The sequence below is a fragment of the Tauraco erythrolophus genome, chromosome 4, assembly GCF_009769465.1.
Source record: "Tauraco erythrolophus isolate bTauEry1 chromosome 4, bTauEry1.pri, whole genome shotgun sequence".
NCBI classification, from domain to species: domain Eukaryota; kingdom Metazoa; phylum Chordata; class Aves; order Musophagiformes; family Musophagidae; genus Tauraco; species Tauraco erythrolophus.
In genome coordinates, this window is record NC_141468.1 from 83,595,770 (window position 1) to 83,612,351 (window position 16,582).

Here is a 16,582-nt window from a genome sequence, read left to right on the forward strand (position 1 = left end):
CCTTTCTCTTTCCCGCACACGCACATGCACACACATACACACACACCAAGTGACAAAGTGGTTAATGTCTTTGCAGGTTGGTGTTGACATCGGGTATCTTATTGCCACAGTCCAAATAGAGTACTAATTACTGCGAATGATGTCACCGTAGGCAGAGGAATAATCCCATCATTTAATTAGTTGAATGATTTAAACAAAGATTTGCATAGATGCACTAATCAGTTGCCATGAATTACAGAGCAGCAGTTGCCAGCGAGGGGTAACAGATCATACAGTTGGAGGGAAAAAAAATCTCATCTCCTTGAACATAATTAATTTAATTGTCCTCATTAGCTGTACCATTTGTTTTGATTTTATTTCTCCCTTTCCCCACACATAACTTCTCCCTCCCTCTTTTCTTCTCCTTCTCGGAGTGCACTGGCGGAGGGAGGCACACACACACACACACACACGCACACTGCTGGTTGCAGGGTGGTTGTGGCAGAGGTACCACCAGAGCAAGTGAGGCTCTGCTGAGCCTATGGGTGCCTGCAGGAGAGAAGCAGGTTTCGGCCAAGTTTTGCTTTTTCTCTATGTGCAGCTTCAATCAGCAGAGAGGGGCTCTGGTAGTGCTGCCTCTGGCTGTGCTTTTCGGGTTCTTGCTCAGGTTGGTTGTGGCTGAGTTTTGTTACTACTCGGAGGGAGAGAGGGGGCAAGAGATTCAGGGGTCGTTCATTGCACAGCATGCTTGTTCCAGGAAGCTTTTTATATATATACATCTATTTTTTAAAAAAAAGGAGAGAGAAGCTTACTTTAAGGGGGATAGGGGGGAGGGGGGAACCTGTCCTAAACATATGCATTTCTCAGGTTGCTTTGATTTTTATTAGAACTGCTGGATTATATGAGGGAGGGGTGTAGATGGCAGAGCACTTCAATGCTTTTAAATCTTTCTCGGGTCTTGAAAGACTTCTATAATATGAGTGTCATTCAAATTTAGGGTATATTGTAAGCTGACATCTTTCAAAGCTTTGTGGAAATCTAGTGTGGTGCTTCTAATAGCAGACAACAGATATTCACTTTGAAGTCTGAAAACTGTATTCACAAATTCTTAATCTGGTCTTTCTCCAACTGCAGATGGCTCTTAGAGGAAGACGCTTCGGATTTTTTTTTTTTTTTTTAACTTTATTTACAGTAGGCTAGGCTCAACAGCTTTAGTATAAAACACGAAGAAACAATCAGCTGGGAGCGTGACTGAATAGCAAAACGTGCTGTCTGTCCTCTGTGTCTGCATGTCTGTCCGTCTCCTGGTCAAGAGTGTCCGACACCTATAAGACACCCGTCTCTCTGCTCCCCCTCCCCCCCACTAGGTAGGAGAATAAGGATCCGCCTGCAGCTCCTGGGACGAGGATCCTGGAAGGGGGAAACGGCTTCTCTTTCCTTTAGCATCCAGCTTTAAAAGTGCAGGGAGGGCGGTGGCATGTGGCGAGCGGTGCCCGGCGTGCGGCGGGGCCCGGGGCCGGGGACCGCGCCGAGGAGCGGGAAACTTTCACGCTGGAGTTTCCACTCCTTACCGAGCAGCTCGGATCCAGCACGGAGCGAGGCAGCGTTTTCACCTTCAGGGATTTTCCTCATTACTCATTAATAGAAAGATACGCATCTTGCCATTTTCTCTCTCTCTCTCTCTTTTTTTTTTTTTTTTGCGTAGGCAACTTATTGTTTTGTTTAAGCAAAGTATTTTGGGAGGAGTGATGGGGAGGGGGGGTAAAACGCTCCCCTGTTTGCCCGGGTCTGTTTCTGGAGCGCTCTCCGGGAAGGTGATCCTGAGCCGCTTCGGTAGAGGTCACTTGTGTGTGTGTGTGTCCCTGGTGTTTGTGTCTAGCATATGCATGTGGTTTTGCTGACTGCACTTGCAGGCTTGTAAATTTTCACCATGGGAAATTACCAACAAAGCCCAATCTGTCTCCTGGCTGCTTTGCACTTTCCGAGGGCGGCTGTACTTGAGCGAGCTGCAGAACGAGAGAGAAAGAGAGAGGGAGAGAGAGAAAGGGGGAGCGGGGAGGGGGGAGGGGGGAGAGGAAGGGTGGGTGGAGGGGGAGAGAGGTAAATAGCCTTAAATCGGAAGGGAGTTGCTTCTCTGTGGTCTTCCACAAGAGCTGCCTGGGCTCTGCTGGCTCAGTAATAACTGAGTGACCTTTTCTTTTGCTGTATTATGTCTGGCTGGTAAGGGATTGCATTTTGCAGCTGATAAAGCCCTGACTTCATTCAACTCGGCTCCTCACACGCTGCTTTAGGTAAGTTGTCTTCAGCCAGGACGGAGACAGACAGCCTTGGACTGCAAGATACTAAAAGGAGGACACCTGTAGCTCGGATGCGGTCAACACAATTACTTGGCGGATCCTTGAGGACCTCATTATTTTAAACTTAAAGAATAGCGATCTCCCTCCCCACCTCTCCCACCCCCTCTTTATTTTTTTTTTTTCCCCAAACAATGCTTCTTTTTGACCTTTCCCAAGGAGAAGAGCTACAAAGCAGCCACTGTGCTTATTGAACTGCCTCCCCTGTATCGCTTAATTGAGAAGGTAAGTGAGGCAACTGTGTATATAAGCTTTGGGTCATTTGTGTGTGTGTGTCTGCATCACTTTCTCCTCTCTCTCTCTCTCTGAGTCATAAGCCGGGGCTGCAATACACACACACACATCTCTCTGCACTGCAACTTTCACTCAAGCTGCAGCTCTGCTGAGACTGTTTTGTTTAAATCATGTGAGGCTTCATTATTTTTATGACGAGACATGAAATACATGCGAGCGGAGGATGCTGAGCGAAACCCATCCAACTCTATGTCTCGAGAAATAGCAGTCAAAGTTAACAATGAATTGCAGCACACACGCACGTCGTCGTCTTCGTGTGTCGTCGTCCCCCCCCCCCCCGTTATTATTGTTGTTATTATTCTTGCTTCTTCCAGAGCTTCTCGAAACGTGCTCTCAATTATCAAGGGAGTCGGTTAATTTCCCACTCCCCGGCTTTAATCCACAAGCCTCCCCGTACAGCAGTTTAATTTGCAACTGGTTCGGTGCAGGGTTAACCCTTTGGGCAGAGCGGAGGCAGGAGCGCGGCTGCTGCCGGGGTGGGCAGCCCGGGGCTGGGGGCGCGGAGCGGGCCGGGGGCTGCACACGGGCTGCGGGGGTCCGGGCTCCCGCAGCCTCTCTGGGACCGGCGGGAGAGAAGGGCAGCCAGCCTGGCGTTATGAAATGGTACTTCTGTCTGCGATCCTTTCTTTTTTTCCCTCTTTTTTTTTTTTTTTCCACCCCCCCCTCCCTTCTCCTTTCATACCGAGCACGATATGGTATGCTAACGCCGCATGTGACAGTTTAATCAAACCCATTTGTTACAACAAAGCTAAGAGACCGCTGGGATTATAGGCTTACGGGCAGAGTTCGGGGGAGCATGTGGCTTTGTCGCTCGCCATCGCCGTGCCCGGGGTGTGCCGCCCTCCCCCGCCGCCCCCCGCCCCCCGCCCGCCGGGCTGCGGCCGCCGCGCCGCGCTCCCCGGCACTTGACCCGAGCCGGGGAAGCACTTGCTACTTTTTCCCGGGATTTGGTGCTTCGATGAGAAGGAGCTCTCCGGGCGCCCGTAAACCAACTCATGCAGAAAAAGGAGAAAAGTTTTGGTAAGGCGGCGGTCTCCGGTGTTGGAGCGCACCGAGCAGCAGCGGTGCGTGTTAGGGTAGGGATTTGGGGGGGGGGGGGGGGGATTGGAGGGGTTCTCTTGCCCCTTCGATGCTGAACGCGTTGCCGGAGCGAGCGTCTGTGTCTGCGTGTGCTCGAAAGCGACCCAAAATACCTCTTCCTAGGACACCTCTGTAGGACCGCTGCTTCGAGCAATTAATCTTGCTGGGTGCGACACCCATCCATCCCTACGTGCTTTCCCCTCTCCTCCCCATCGCCCCATCCCTGTGATGCTTGAAAAGGAATTAGCACAAAAGGCTTGAGCGCCCAACTCCGAAAGGGATTCTTTGTTGTGGAGTGTATGTTTCTTATTTATTTTTTTATTTTTGCATGTGAGCTGCATCAAAATTGAACTCAGTCTTGCAAATCTCTTGTTGGCCTTTGCCAAGCACTAGCACTTTGCTGCCATGGTAACTGTAATTAAACTGATAAGAGTGGAAAAATGTCAGTATCTCTGAGCCTTGCAGCTGCATTGGAGAAAAAGGGAATCAAATTGGTTCCCAGCACCACTGCTCTAAAAAAGGAGGGGGGGGGGGGGGTGCTGGGGGGAGAGAGGTGGGGGGGCACACGAGAGGGGTAGGAACACAGCAAAGCAGCTCCCGTCCCTGAGATGTGGGTACGTCTATTTGCTGCGGTGTCCCTGAGGGGCTGCAGCCTGCAGGGATGCTCTGGGCCGGTGAACAGAGAGAAACAAGCTTTTAGGCCCAATCTAGCTTTCAAAAAGAGAAGGGGAAAGAAGAGGAGAGATCTTTTGTTTGGTGTCTCTTGGCAGTCGACTAGCCATGTTGGCCAAATTCTTTTAATCTGTATCACTGCTCCCAGCTGTGGGACTGCATTCCCATTTTTAGTTTTTACCTAACCTCTTCTCTCTCTTCTCTCCGACCCCCCCTCCCCCCGACTCCGCATTCCAACCCACCTCCTTTATTAAAAAAAAATAATAATAAAAAAATCAGGTTCCTGTGTAGCAGAAGGGGCAGGAGGTGAAGTTTAGCTATATACCGTGGAAAATTAACTCCAAAGTATACAGAGGAGGCTATATTCAGAGTACTAAAATCCTTACTTTTATTTTTGAAAAAATAAAAACAACAACGGACTGTTATGGAGTTGCGGTTACTTTGTTGTGTTAACTACAGAAGCTGAGACTGTGCGGATGAATGGCACAGAACAAGAGAGCATAATGGAGGCAATCAACCGTTAGGCTGGTTCACAATGCAATCCAGGCAATTAAAAGCTCACCAGAGTTTAAATGAAATGGTTCTACTTATTTCTGTGCACCACACTGCACAGGCTATTATTTATGTCTCTTTTTTTAATTATTATTTCCCTTAAACTGTCAAATAACTCAGAATAGCAGGGTCTCGGAGGCAATAAGAATTTTCCACAGAACAATTTACATGCCAATCTAAAACTAGTTACGACTCCTGATGTGCTACATGCGAGTTCTGAAATGTTTCTGAGCTTCTGAAACCTTAACTTTTTTTTTTTTTTTTCCTCTGTGTGTGTGTATTGTCCTGAATAATTGGAGCTCTGGATGCTTTCAGGAGGAAGCTACAAAGTGGGAAAGCATCGGAAAAGTATTCTTTTCTAGAGATCTTCTTCTACATCTCTAACTCTCTTGTTGACTGCATATTGTCAGTCAGTTTACTGCCTTTTAAAGACTGGTGCACTGATACTTAACTTGCTCCAAACTGCTATTTTATCTTTTTTTTTTTTTTTTTTTTTAAGCAGAGGCAAGTTTTCCCTTTCCTGCTGTGCGTACTCCTGTCCTTGGTAGAACCGTGTGCGTGCCTCTGCAAAGGAGTGGGGGGAGAGTGGTCTGTAAAAGTTTTCGAATGATCCAGTGCATAATGATACCCAACTCTTCCTCCCTTAACACGGTCTTCAAAGACTGTCTGTACCACAGACCAGAAACTGAGTTCTGTGGGTCTTGTGCCGCACTCAGCACCATCAGGCCCCAATCCTGCTTACAGATGCTACTCCATCACTAGGAAAATACAGTTCATTATGTCAAATCTTTGTTCCCTTTGATTTTTAAGAAGGATGATGATTGGAGTGAAATGGATTTTTGTTTCTCTGCCTTCCTCCAGAAGCCTAATTTAGCTTTTTCTAGCAATCTTTCCTCTTTATCCTGAAATCATAGTTACAAATCAGTTGTCAGTGTTTCATCACACGATAATAACAATAACCAGGGGTGGGAGTCTGTTGCATCGAACTTATTTGGGGATATCAAGGAAAATCCAAAAACCTTCAAATCAGGTTATTAAGTTCTGCCTTCAAAAATCCTGAAGGTGGTGGATGGTGATGAAGTAGTCTTATTCCTGACACAGCTCTGCAGTTTATGTGCAGTATCTTGGGGACTGGGAGTGGAGGGAGGGAGGGAATGGAGGGAAGGATAGAGGAAGCCCTTGAAAGCATATTGGGGTGAAGTAAAAAGGGTTTGTTTGACAGTGACAGACTAGGCACTGAAATCTCTCAGTTCTGAGAACAGATCTGCTCTGTGATGCACAGCATGGGTAGGACTGCAGAAATGAAGGGAAAGCTGGGTTAGATTTTTTTTTTTTTCCCCAGCCTGGGTGTAGCACTTATGGAATTGTATGTTTTTTTGGAAGTGCTCCATAAGCTCTGCTTTCCTAGGGGAGGGGAGAGGAGGGCAGCCAGGTAGCAGTGCTGTGTGCCGCTACCTGATATTTCAGCAGCGAGCAGTTTGGATGGTTTTGTGGGTGCTGTCAGCCTCTGAAAGGGTCCTTCCTGTGTCCTAAGAAATAAATGGGAGTTTAAACCGCAGCCTGTGAAAAGCTGGCTGACGGTAAGCTGCAGGTATTCTTATTGCCAAATTAAGAGAGAGCTAAAAATACACGAGCGTGTATCTGAAAAGTGTAACTGCATTGGAGATCTTATGGGAACATTAAAGGGAAGAGGCATGGTCTGTGAGGCAAGCTGCATTAAGGTGGCTCATACGATACAGAAAAAGATAATAAAATGTCCTGTTTTCAAAATTAAGCAATTTAACCCAGGGCATGTGAAGAAAAGGATATGTGCAAAGAATTTGGAGATATATAAAGCACTTCTTGGAGCGCTGTTTTGTGCTTTGTTTTGTTTAGAACTTTTCTATGCTTCAGAAAAAAGAGTAACTTTTTTTATAGTGAAGCAGTAGTTTGGGGATTTTTTTTCTAACTTTCATTAAAATAGGAGCAGCTTCATTGCAAGTAAAGTGCAAAAAGATCAGATCTATCAGAGGAGAAAAGCATTCCTTCCCTCCAAAAGCTGCTGCAGATTGAATCCCTAATCTGAAGATGCTGCCAGTGGGATATCAGCACCACCTTCTCACTCAGCCTCAGGAAAATAGTCGTGCTAACACCGCTTCCATGGGGTGTCTGCCCCTTTTCACTCCTCCCTACAAGGTGGCTTTGGGCTGACCAACATGAATGACAGTGCTCTGTCTACTTTCCTCCTCAAAAACTATGCGGGGATACGTGTGAGATTGTGCAAGCTGCTGTTTTATTTGTCATGCAGTAACCTCATGTTTGCAGCATATACCTTGGGAATTATCAGGCTCAATTATTGCGATTTGCTGAGATATTTGCTTGTTGAGCTTTGTTTCTGTGGCACATTGTTCCCGTCGGATGGCTCAGGACAGTACATCAGCCTGGATCAGAGACTGTCAGCCCTCCGCTCTCTAACCCGCTTCCTTATCTGGCCACAAAATTTTTACATTACGATTTTATTCTTTAAAGCCTTTAACTGTGTTAGCTTCTAGTTTATCCTGGTTTCCCTCGAGCTAAAGATTAAAGTCCTAGAACAGCCCTTCGTGCTTCTGAACTTTTTTTACTGAGTTCCAAGAAGTTGGTACAAATCGTGGCCAATTTTATGCGTTTGTCCTCTACGTGGTTGGAGAGGGGCTGGGGATGAGCCTGTTGTTGGCACGTAGCAGATATTTATATGCAGCTGTGATATGCAGCTTTACAGGTTAAGGCTTTTCAACCACGTGAAGGTATTAGAGTTCCAGCAGGACTTCCCTTTCCAGTCTGGTATAGGTTCTTTACCAAAAATCTCTGATACTTTCACTGCTTTTAGTCATTTATTCGTAGCCGTGTTGTTTTGCTGCTTCATGTATGTACCCGAGATTCGGGGGAGTCAGCTGGCGAGTGAAAATACTGTAAAGGCTGAGCCTTTGTCTCCTGGTGCTTGCTTAAGATGAGATGTGCGTGTCCATTCCCAGGTCTGCCACAGACTTAGTGTGGAGCCCTGCGTGGGTTGCTGGATCTCATCCTCCCACTTGTGAAGGAGAAACAGATCTTAGGAGTCTGTGAGTGGTGTAGGAGCTACGAGAGTGGCATTGATCAGGGAGTAATGGGAAGGCAGAAATGCTGGGGATTTTTATACTTATTGATAGAAAAATACAGACGTTAATGCTTTTGTTATGAGCTTTAGAGGTTATGCAGCAGTGCTGCCGTGGTACTTCGGAGTGCCTGCTAGAACTGCCTGCACGTCGCTGGACAGCTGATTTAACAGATAAATATATCGCTCCAAAACGGATAATAGAGTGTACTGCAGAGAGGGGAGCGGGGCTGTTGTGCTCATATGTCACAATAAGAACTGCTATTTCTAATTCAGTGGTCAGCTTCGCAGGTGGAACTCGGGATTTCAGCTCGGTAACCTCGGAAAGTCACTTAGCTGGCTCTACAGTCGCTGCGGTCCGCTTGAATTCAATGTGCTCCACGTGCACACATGCGTACAGATCCACGGGACGCCTCAGCCGGCGTGGCGTTCAGCCTCTTGTCTTCGCAGCACTAATATCCACAAAGGCACGCTGTACCGTTTCTTCAAGGATTAGCCTCATTTTTGTGTTTTCCTTATGAGAACTTTAAAAAAAAAACAAAACAACCCAAACCCCAACTTGTTGATGTTCTGGCTCCCTGAGCCTGCCTGTCTGTAGCGTTGTGTTATAGCACCAGCCAAGATCATCTGAAAGAAGCTGGGGCTGTAAAGCTTTCCTAGCAGTAGGTAGTAGAGCATTCTTGATGAGGAGCTCTTGAGTTTGCTTTTCTCTGTTATGAGATTCAATTTGACCTTTCGCAGCCTCTGCATAAATAAGAGGGTGCCATACCCTGAATTTTGGGGGTAGGATTCACTTGTTGGCAACAGCATTTGTTCCCCAGTCTTGCCAAATTCTCTGTGTAATATTCAGATGCACTGCAATGAGTAGCACGTTTTTTAAGTTAAATCTCTGATTGGCTTTAAAGCAGTGAGATAACCTAATAATCGAACCGCGTGCCAGTTCTCTCTTTCTCTCTGGTGCCTGTTTGGCGTCCAACAAAGCATCTGCAGGGCTATGATTTTGCTTATTCTAAGAAATTACTTTGAGAACTGGTCTGAGTGTAATGGGATGGCAGTTCATGCGATTAGCCAAGAGAGACCAGTTTGTAAGCACTTTGGGGCAGTGACCTTCTCTCCCCATTTACTGTAAAACTGAGGGCAATTGATTTTTGTGTGGATCTTGGGAAGCTGGCTGCAGTGCTCTGCATACCATCGCTCAACTGTGTGCCACTTTTACCAGTTCCTTCCCTTAAACAGTCGTTCAGGCGTTTGAATTGTTATTTAAATCCTCTCTGCTGTTACACCAAAAGTATGTGTACTTAATGGACACTACTGTGCTCCTTGTCCCAAACTAGCTCTTGGCTAAAATTGGGATTGGAAAGTGGGGCAGAGTTTTTTAAGGTTGATTTTTTTTTTTTTCTTTGACAAACTAGCAACTCTCCGACCTTGTGCAGATTATTTAAAATCAGTTTTTTCAGAAGGTCCTTACACTGCAGGATGTAACTTTAGATGCTGGTACTGAAGTCCCTGGAAATCTGATCGCTTCATTCATGTGTCTAACAAGAACTGAAATCTTAAGAACAAAACACACATCCCCCCAGCAGCACTAAAACGTTTATGTCACACCTTCCTGAACTCTGGCCCTTGCCTCTAATAGATACGGCCTTTTCTTCTTTAGAGTCTGAAGTGCTTTTGTATTTTATAAAGATAGTGCAAGTAGGTCCAAATATTTAGATTTAGCTATGTTTGCCATCATAGATACAATGTTCATTTAAATTTTTGGTTGCTAAATATTGGATAGAATATATACAATTGGACAGCAAAAGTGGATGACTTTTCAACTGAACCGTTTTAACTTTTCATTCTAATTTTTTAATCCTATTTCTTTTCAGCAAAGAGACCAGGTAAATGAGGTGTTAAAGAGAAGCTATGGAACTTAGAGCAGTGGAAGTTTCTGCTCTTTTCTGCTCTCAAATTTATCTTAACATTGTTTTCAGCTTGCTGTGGACTATCTAGGTTATTTCATCCTGTCTACACGACTGCCTTTTCAATGAACTGGGTATGGGGGGAGCAGCGAGACGGAGGAAGAAAAGGGCGAGACTTGCACTCAAGAGAGTATCTGTTTTCACTCTTCTCTTGTCTTCTTGTATTTCAGGTATACAAATGCTCTCAGTCCAGCCAGACACCAAGCCGAAAGGTTGTGCTGGCTGCAACCGTAAGATTAAAGACCGGTATCTTCTAAAGGCCCTGGACAAATATTGGCATGAAGACTGCCTGAAGTGTGCCTGCTGTGACTGTCGCCTGGGGGAGGTGGGCTCTACCTTGTACACCAAAGCCAACCTGATCCTTTGTCGCAGAGACTATCTGAGGTAGGCCATGTCCTTCGTAACATTCGCTGACAACCTCGCTGAATCTGTTCAGCCCTTCTTGTGTAGTTGCTGTTGCGTAGGCAGTACTCGGGGGCTGCAAGACCCAGGTGTATGTGGAGGATGAGAAAACAAATACCACAGTATGGAGATAGAGCTAAAATTTGAATCAAAAAGCACACGTAACCCGGTCATACGGGCAGCTGCCAGTTTTCTGGTGATAATACTAGGATCCTGTGCTCGGAGGAGGAAGAGAATAGAGCTAGTGGTGGTTGTCGTCTTCTCCTCCTCCTTCTTGCGGCACAGTGGTGGCCAGACATAGTGGCCTGAAACTGCGTGTGTGGTTTTGGACTCTAAGTGAGGAGTGCTTCACTCGTCTTCACTTACCCGCTTTTGTCCTCTTCGTTTGCTGAAGGGATTTCATTTGTGGCACTAGAAGCTTTAATGACTGTGGCCGTTTAGCTGTTGGAAGCTGGACCAAGATGACCAACTGTCTTCCCCATGCTAAATAGGCTGAAATCCACTCCGGTCCTGATTTAACCCGGTGACCTGAGTGGGACTCTGGGTAACCTGTTGCCACTTCTCAGAGAGCAAATCGTCACTTGATTTTCTATCTTCTTGTTTGCTTGCGGACCTATGCTGTCAAAAGTATTTGACATATCACTAGTAGCAAAGCACTGATGAGCAGCACCAGGCTGGTTTATCTGCAGATTGTATGTGAATAAATAGGAATACTTTGCAGGAGCTAAGTTTAATCATGAAGTTTTGTCTCCCTAGGCTCTCAATAGTAAATAGAGAGAAAAGGCTCCTCTGGGGTGATTCAGAGCACCTATTTCCTATCAGAGCACCTTTCCTCCGTTCCCTGTAGAGGGGGCCTAATGAGTCTAGCTGCTCCAGGCTAACGTGAACTTCTGGGAATGTTTCCCCTGCCCCTGTAGTGAAGCCTTTTCCTTTTAAAGGGACATTCAAGTCAGCGATACATCGGGGAAAAATTAACATTCTCTTTGAATGTGTTAACTTACAAGTTCGGTTTAAGCCCAGGTACCAAATAGGAGGTTGCCACACGCCAGTCAGTTCCCAAGTTGTACAGCGTGGGTAGGTTGGAACAGGAATCAAGACGGAAGCGTTACCAACAATTGGTACTCTGGCTCTCCGTGCTACAACCTGTTTTTCCTAGAGCGGAACAAAAACCATCGCGAACGCATTGTGTGTTTGTTGGGCTGGGGCTGCAAGGCAGATCAGGCTCTTCAGATGTGGACTTAAGCCTACTTAGTGGTAAAAGTGCTCTGCTACTCATTAAAACCCTGAACTGAACGCAAGAGAGAGTGCTGGGAATTTAACGTAGAGTCTGCATCTTAAAGCCGTTGTGTTAAAGCTGCCAAAGAGCTAGGTAACAGAACCTTACTTTTAAAAACTGGCAGGGATCTGTTTGAATAGAAGGGAATTGCTGTACGTGAGCCTAGGTTGCTTGTGTTCTTAAAGCCTGTGTCTAGAGAGGGGTTGGAACAGCTTCTGGGGGGAAGGTAACGTTTACCTTAATTTTTAAAACCCGTTTTAAGACTCCAACAAGTGCCTGCAGGAGTGAGAAAACTCTCCTGTGGCTGTTTGATCCGAGTTCCAAATTTACTGGAGACTTTGAACTTACTGAATTTCCCAAGCACTGGTGCAGCAGATCCAATGTTTTAAAATCAAATGTTTAAAATGAAAACCAGAAGTGATCTAGTAGTGGAGAGACGAGTAAAGCACTTCCCCAGCACAGATGCGCACACACACGCACACTGTTGCTCTCTAGTCTTTGAAGGTCTGACAGGAGTAAATATTTTGCTAACAGATTGTTAAAATTACACTAAGTGATTCAGATAAAGGAGACTGTATTTTTCATCTGTCATGACCACGTTCCAAACTGGTGTTTTGGTTATTTGTTGTGCTTCGGCACCAGTGAAACCAGCATACACGAGAAATCCTACAGTCGGTTTTAAGGTGTTTCTGATTTTTGTCTCCAGGTTTATTAATTCTCAACGAAGCTATCTTGTCATGAGCCTTTTTTTAGTCGTTCTTGTGAGTGCATGGATTTAAACTTGGTATTTACACTAAACTCCAAAGTGATGCACTTAAGGTAATTGCAGATAGTCATTTGCCTCATTGCGTCCTATCTACTTAGTTATGCAGTGAACCTATAAAAGTGATCTTTTTAATGCTAATGTAGAAACTAGTTAAATGTTCTCTAGCTTTGTAGTCCAATAAGCTTTCATATTTAGCAGCCCACTTGATATGAATTTAAAGAACAAATTACTTTGTACTAATGATCAGACTAGAGTTCGATTACGGTTTCAAACTATCCTCTTAATTTTTTTTTTTTCTTTTGAGCCATAAAGGGAGTCTTTGCTACATATAAAACTGTTCTAGCTTCCTATTAATTTATGTGGTGCCCTCTAGAGGATATGTGGCTTGCAGGATACTATAAAGAGTAAAATTGCTTATTAACTCTGTGTTCATTATGTGTTTCAATAAGACAGCCATTCTACAGATGCTGGAAGCAATAATGCAGCCAGTTTGGGTGCTTTAGCTTTCACGGTTAAATCTGCAAACTGCGTGATTGTGTCTTTGGCTATCTGCAAAGATACTTCCAGTATCTCTCGTTTAGAGATGCCTGCCAAAAAACTAAACCCTCCCTTGGACCCGATGCACACTCTCGTTCCGCATTTGAGCCCTGAGGTACCCACTTTGGTGAGCTTTTTATAAGTACTCTGTATCTTCAGAACTTCAAAACTTGCTTTGCTTTACCTCTCTCCTTTGGTAAAATTGGTTAATTCTACTATATTAAAACCTTTTTCTTCGTGGTGGAGGCAGGTTGAGGGGATGGAAGAAATCTTTAATGAGGCAATGAGCTTGGAAGATGCTTTGGGTGTGAGAGGCTTTACCCTGGAATCCGATTCATGTAAGTCTCCCCAGTGGTTTCAGATGCGGCGTACAACACCAAGGATATTAGGGTGACCACAGCAGGAATGAACTCTGTTTTGTTAACGAGGATGAGAACTGACTTGAGAATAAGAAAGGACTCGATGTTAGAAATAACACACTCGGTGAAAATGATATGCAGAGTATAATTCCCCTGCAGGCTTCTGTCTCCTGCTTATACACTCTTGGGTTAGAAAGTGAAGACTTAATTTAAAGAACTTAGGTTTACGCCAATATTTCAAGTCCATTTACAGTAAGTGAAATATTCAAGAAGGTGGTTTTTTTTTTTCCCCCCTTTTTCCCTCCAGAGCTGTATGGTGACATCTTAATGTATCAGCCTATCCTCCTCTATCCTCTCTTCTGACTGGCAGCGTGTCCATTTACAAGCACAATATTCCCTTTGAAATCTGTCATTACTGCCATTAATGACCAGTCGTTATGTTAACAGCCCTTGGGCTGTTAACATGTCAAACTGGTTGTTAACTGGAATGTTATTACTTATTTAAACCGCAGGTACAAGTTGTGTGAAATGGGTTGTGCTTTCTGGGCTGCTTCTGCTCAAAACAATAGAGAAACAGCAGAGCGTTTGCCTTTGGGGTGCCGAGGGATTTGCTTTCTGTTCCATCTGCTCATTTGGTTTCTGCATATTTGTGAGGTCCTCCCACCCCTTGGGCAGCCTCCCAATTTCAGGTGCAACTGCGTGCGATCCCGTCTCTTGGCCTTGCGCGCAAACGGGCCGCCGCGGATGTTTTTCCAGATGCGCAGTAATGCCTGCCGCACATTCGAGATGAATATCTGGCCCCTAAAAGCGCAAAATGAAAGACCAACAATTACATGTAACTCAGTTGTATTAAATAATGAGCTTCCTCGGATGCAGCGAAAATATGAAAGTACAGCTGTGCTAAGCTGGTAGCAATGTAGGTCAATCACCCTTTTCACTTAGGTTTTTAACTACGCAAACCCTGCTGGGCGACCAATGACTACAAAGTGCTGTTTCATTCCTATTTAATTTTGGCAGCGTTTTACTGAAGAGCAGGCATTCATGCAGCTAAATTATCTTCACCGTTTCTGGTTTTAACTCCAGCTCCATGACACTAAATGTTGGAGTGCATATCTCTTAGTAAACACAAAGAGTATGGTTTCTGATTTCTTTTTTTTTTTTTTTTCCCAAATCTATCTCTTAACATGGAAATTGAATTAGAACTTTTATTACTTTTTGCATAATTTCCCTAGCCAGGCAAACAGATCATAGGAAAAGGATTAACGAAACTAATATATTGGGGTGGAATTTTTGCCCTTAAACGCGTCTAGAACCTTATTGAGGACTGGGGGGGATGGTGACACAAAAGTCTACCCCCTCCCTCCACCGCCCAACCTTGGTATTGATTTCGCTCATAAATGTACTGCAGACTTTGAAAGTCCCACTGAATAGCTATGAAGATGAGAACAGCACTATTCCTGAAGAAAGGGGCAGATTGTGGTGGGTTTTTTTTCTTCCCTACTTGCTGGTTCAAAGACCTGAGGCAAGCCAAGTTTTTAAAACAGGTATATTGGGTGAGATCTCGTAAATAATGAGACGTGACCACAGAAAGTAAAGTGTTCAACCATAAGTATCACAAAGATGCTGCCTCTGTAAAATATTTAGCTCGTGAAAGGATGCAGACTGAAAAGAGCAGAGTTTAGGAAGCAGCCTTTTGCTGTACAACTGCTTGCACTCTAAAAGCAGTTATTATTTAAAAAAATTATTACGTAGGAGTACTTAGAGAGACTTTAAATGTCTTCTGCCCTGGTACTGATTAGCAGATCCTATTTCTCTCTCGTGTCGTGGAAAGTGCACATTTATATTGCAAACATCTAAGACATTCGCTCTCTTAAAGGCATGTAAAAATACTCTATATGGATGTTTTCACAAGTAGTGGGCTATAAGGTGTTTTCAAAATGACGCATCAGTATGCTGCTTGCCCAGCTTGATTAATTAAGAGTAGATCTTTAAAGATTTAAGCAGTCTGAATTTTCAGGAATATTGAGGTATTTGCAGAAGGGAGGCTTAAGAGAGCTCTGCCTTCTTCACTAAAGCTTTGTAGAATTGAACTCTAGTTTATACACTAATATCCTTGTTGCGATGCATTTAAGTATTCAAGGGAGTACTGGTTTACAGGAATAGGCCCTAAAAATATTTTAATATATATAAAAATAGTAGGTGTAACAGTCTGCTTGTTCTAATTTTGCTATATATGTGAGATAAACGTTCTCCTAAATTTACATTAATTATATCATTTAGCATGTCTTTAAAAAAAAAAAAAAAAAAAATCCATAATACTTTCTCTCTCCCACTAATTGCCAAAGGTTTTGAAACCCTCGGAACACCTTAACAGTTCTTGAAGGGTGTTCTGCAAGGAGAGTAACACATGTACGCACAGTTAATCCACCCGACTTGCAAAGAATAATGCTTTTGATTTAGTTACACTCTGGCTAGTTCAGCTTGTTCTTATTTTAGTTCATCTGTGATAGCTTTTAATAAGAAACATTCAATTAAGCTGTTAAAATTGGTGTTTAAGTCATGTTAAAATGCTTTAAAATGTGTGTACTCAAGTTTGACACTCTTCAGTGGTTCCATGTGTTTCCTCATATCTGCTGGTATTTTTCTTCAGAGCTGCCAAATTTTTAATAATCGTGTTATTTTTAGTGGCTTAAAATACACAGTTTAGTTTCCAAGAATGTGAATGTTCCCTCTTATAAGGCTTCTTGAAAACCAGACGCTTCTCGTGTGTTGTCAAAATACCTCATTAATCCCCTGGAAACGTTCAAAGAATTTCAGGAGACTTTTCAGATGAAAGTACAGTGCCTCTTAAAGCCTGTCCTACAGCTCTTCATTACCTTTCGACAGCATGGTGTATTTTGATGGAAAATTATTTTACTACAGTGATTTTGTCAATACGTAGCACCTCAATAAAGCTTAATAAAAGCAGTGAATTTGGGGCAGCCTAGGTAAGTCTGCAGTGCTGGAGAACAGGATAACGTTCTTGGTGAAAGAATGATTCCATAAGTCTGCTTAGTATTTTCTGTAACCTCTTTCAAAGGAAATGCAACGTTCTTGATTTCTTCCTTGCTGAATTTTTCCTCAGAGGTGACTTTGTGACTAGTGTTTTTATGAAATATATTTAAAACAATACCCATATTAAAATGATTTACTTCAGGAGTAAATATTATCAACTATATTATGACACGTGATTTGA

At 44.0% G+C, this 16,582-nt stretch overlaps 1 protein-coding gene across 3 annotated transcripts in view; it reads left to right on the plus strand.

Annotated features, from left to right (window-relative positions):
* The first annotated feature begins 571 nt into the window (after positions 1 to 571).
* The window catches only part of LMO3 (LIM domain only 3), a 58,471-nt gene continuing 42,460 nt past the window's right edge, over positions 572 to 16,582 (plus strand). The window contains exons 1-2 of one of the 3 annotated variants that reach the window (XM_086610595.1): positions 572 to 605; positions 10,139 to 10,391. In XM_086610595.1, the coding sequence (XP_086466721.1) occupies positions 10,186 to 10,391 (206 nt within the window). In that variant the 5' untranslated portion in view covers positions 572 to 605; positions 10,139 to 10,185. Of the gene's footprint in view, positions 606 to 3,622; positions 3,648 to 7,518; positions 7,538 to 10,138; positions 10,392 to 16,582 lie in introns of those variants that run through there. The other 2 variants (XM_086610594.1, XM_086610596.1) reach the window with 2 other exon arrangements.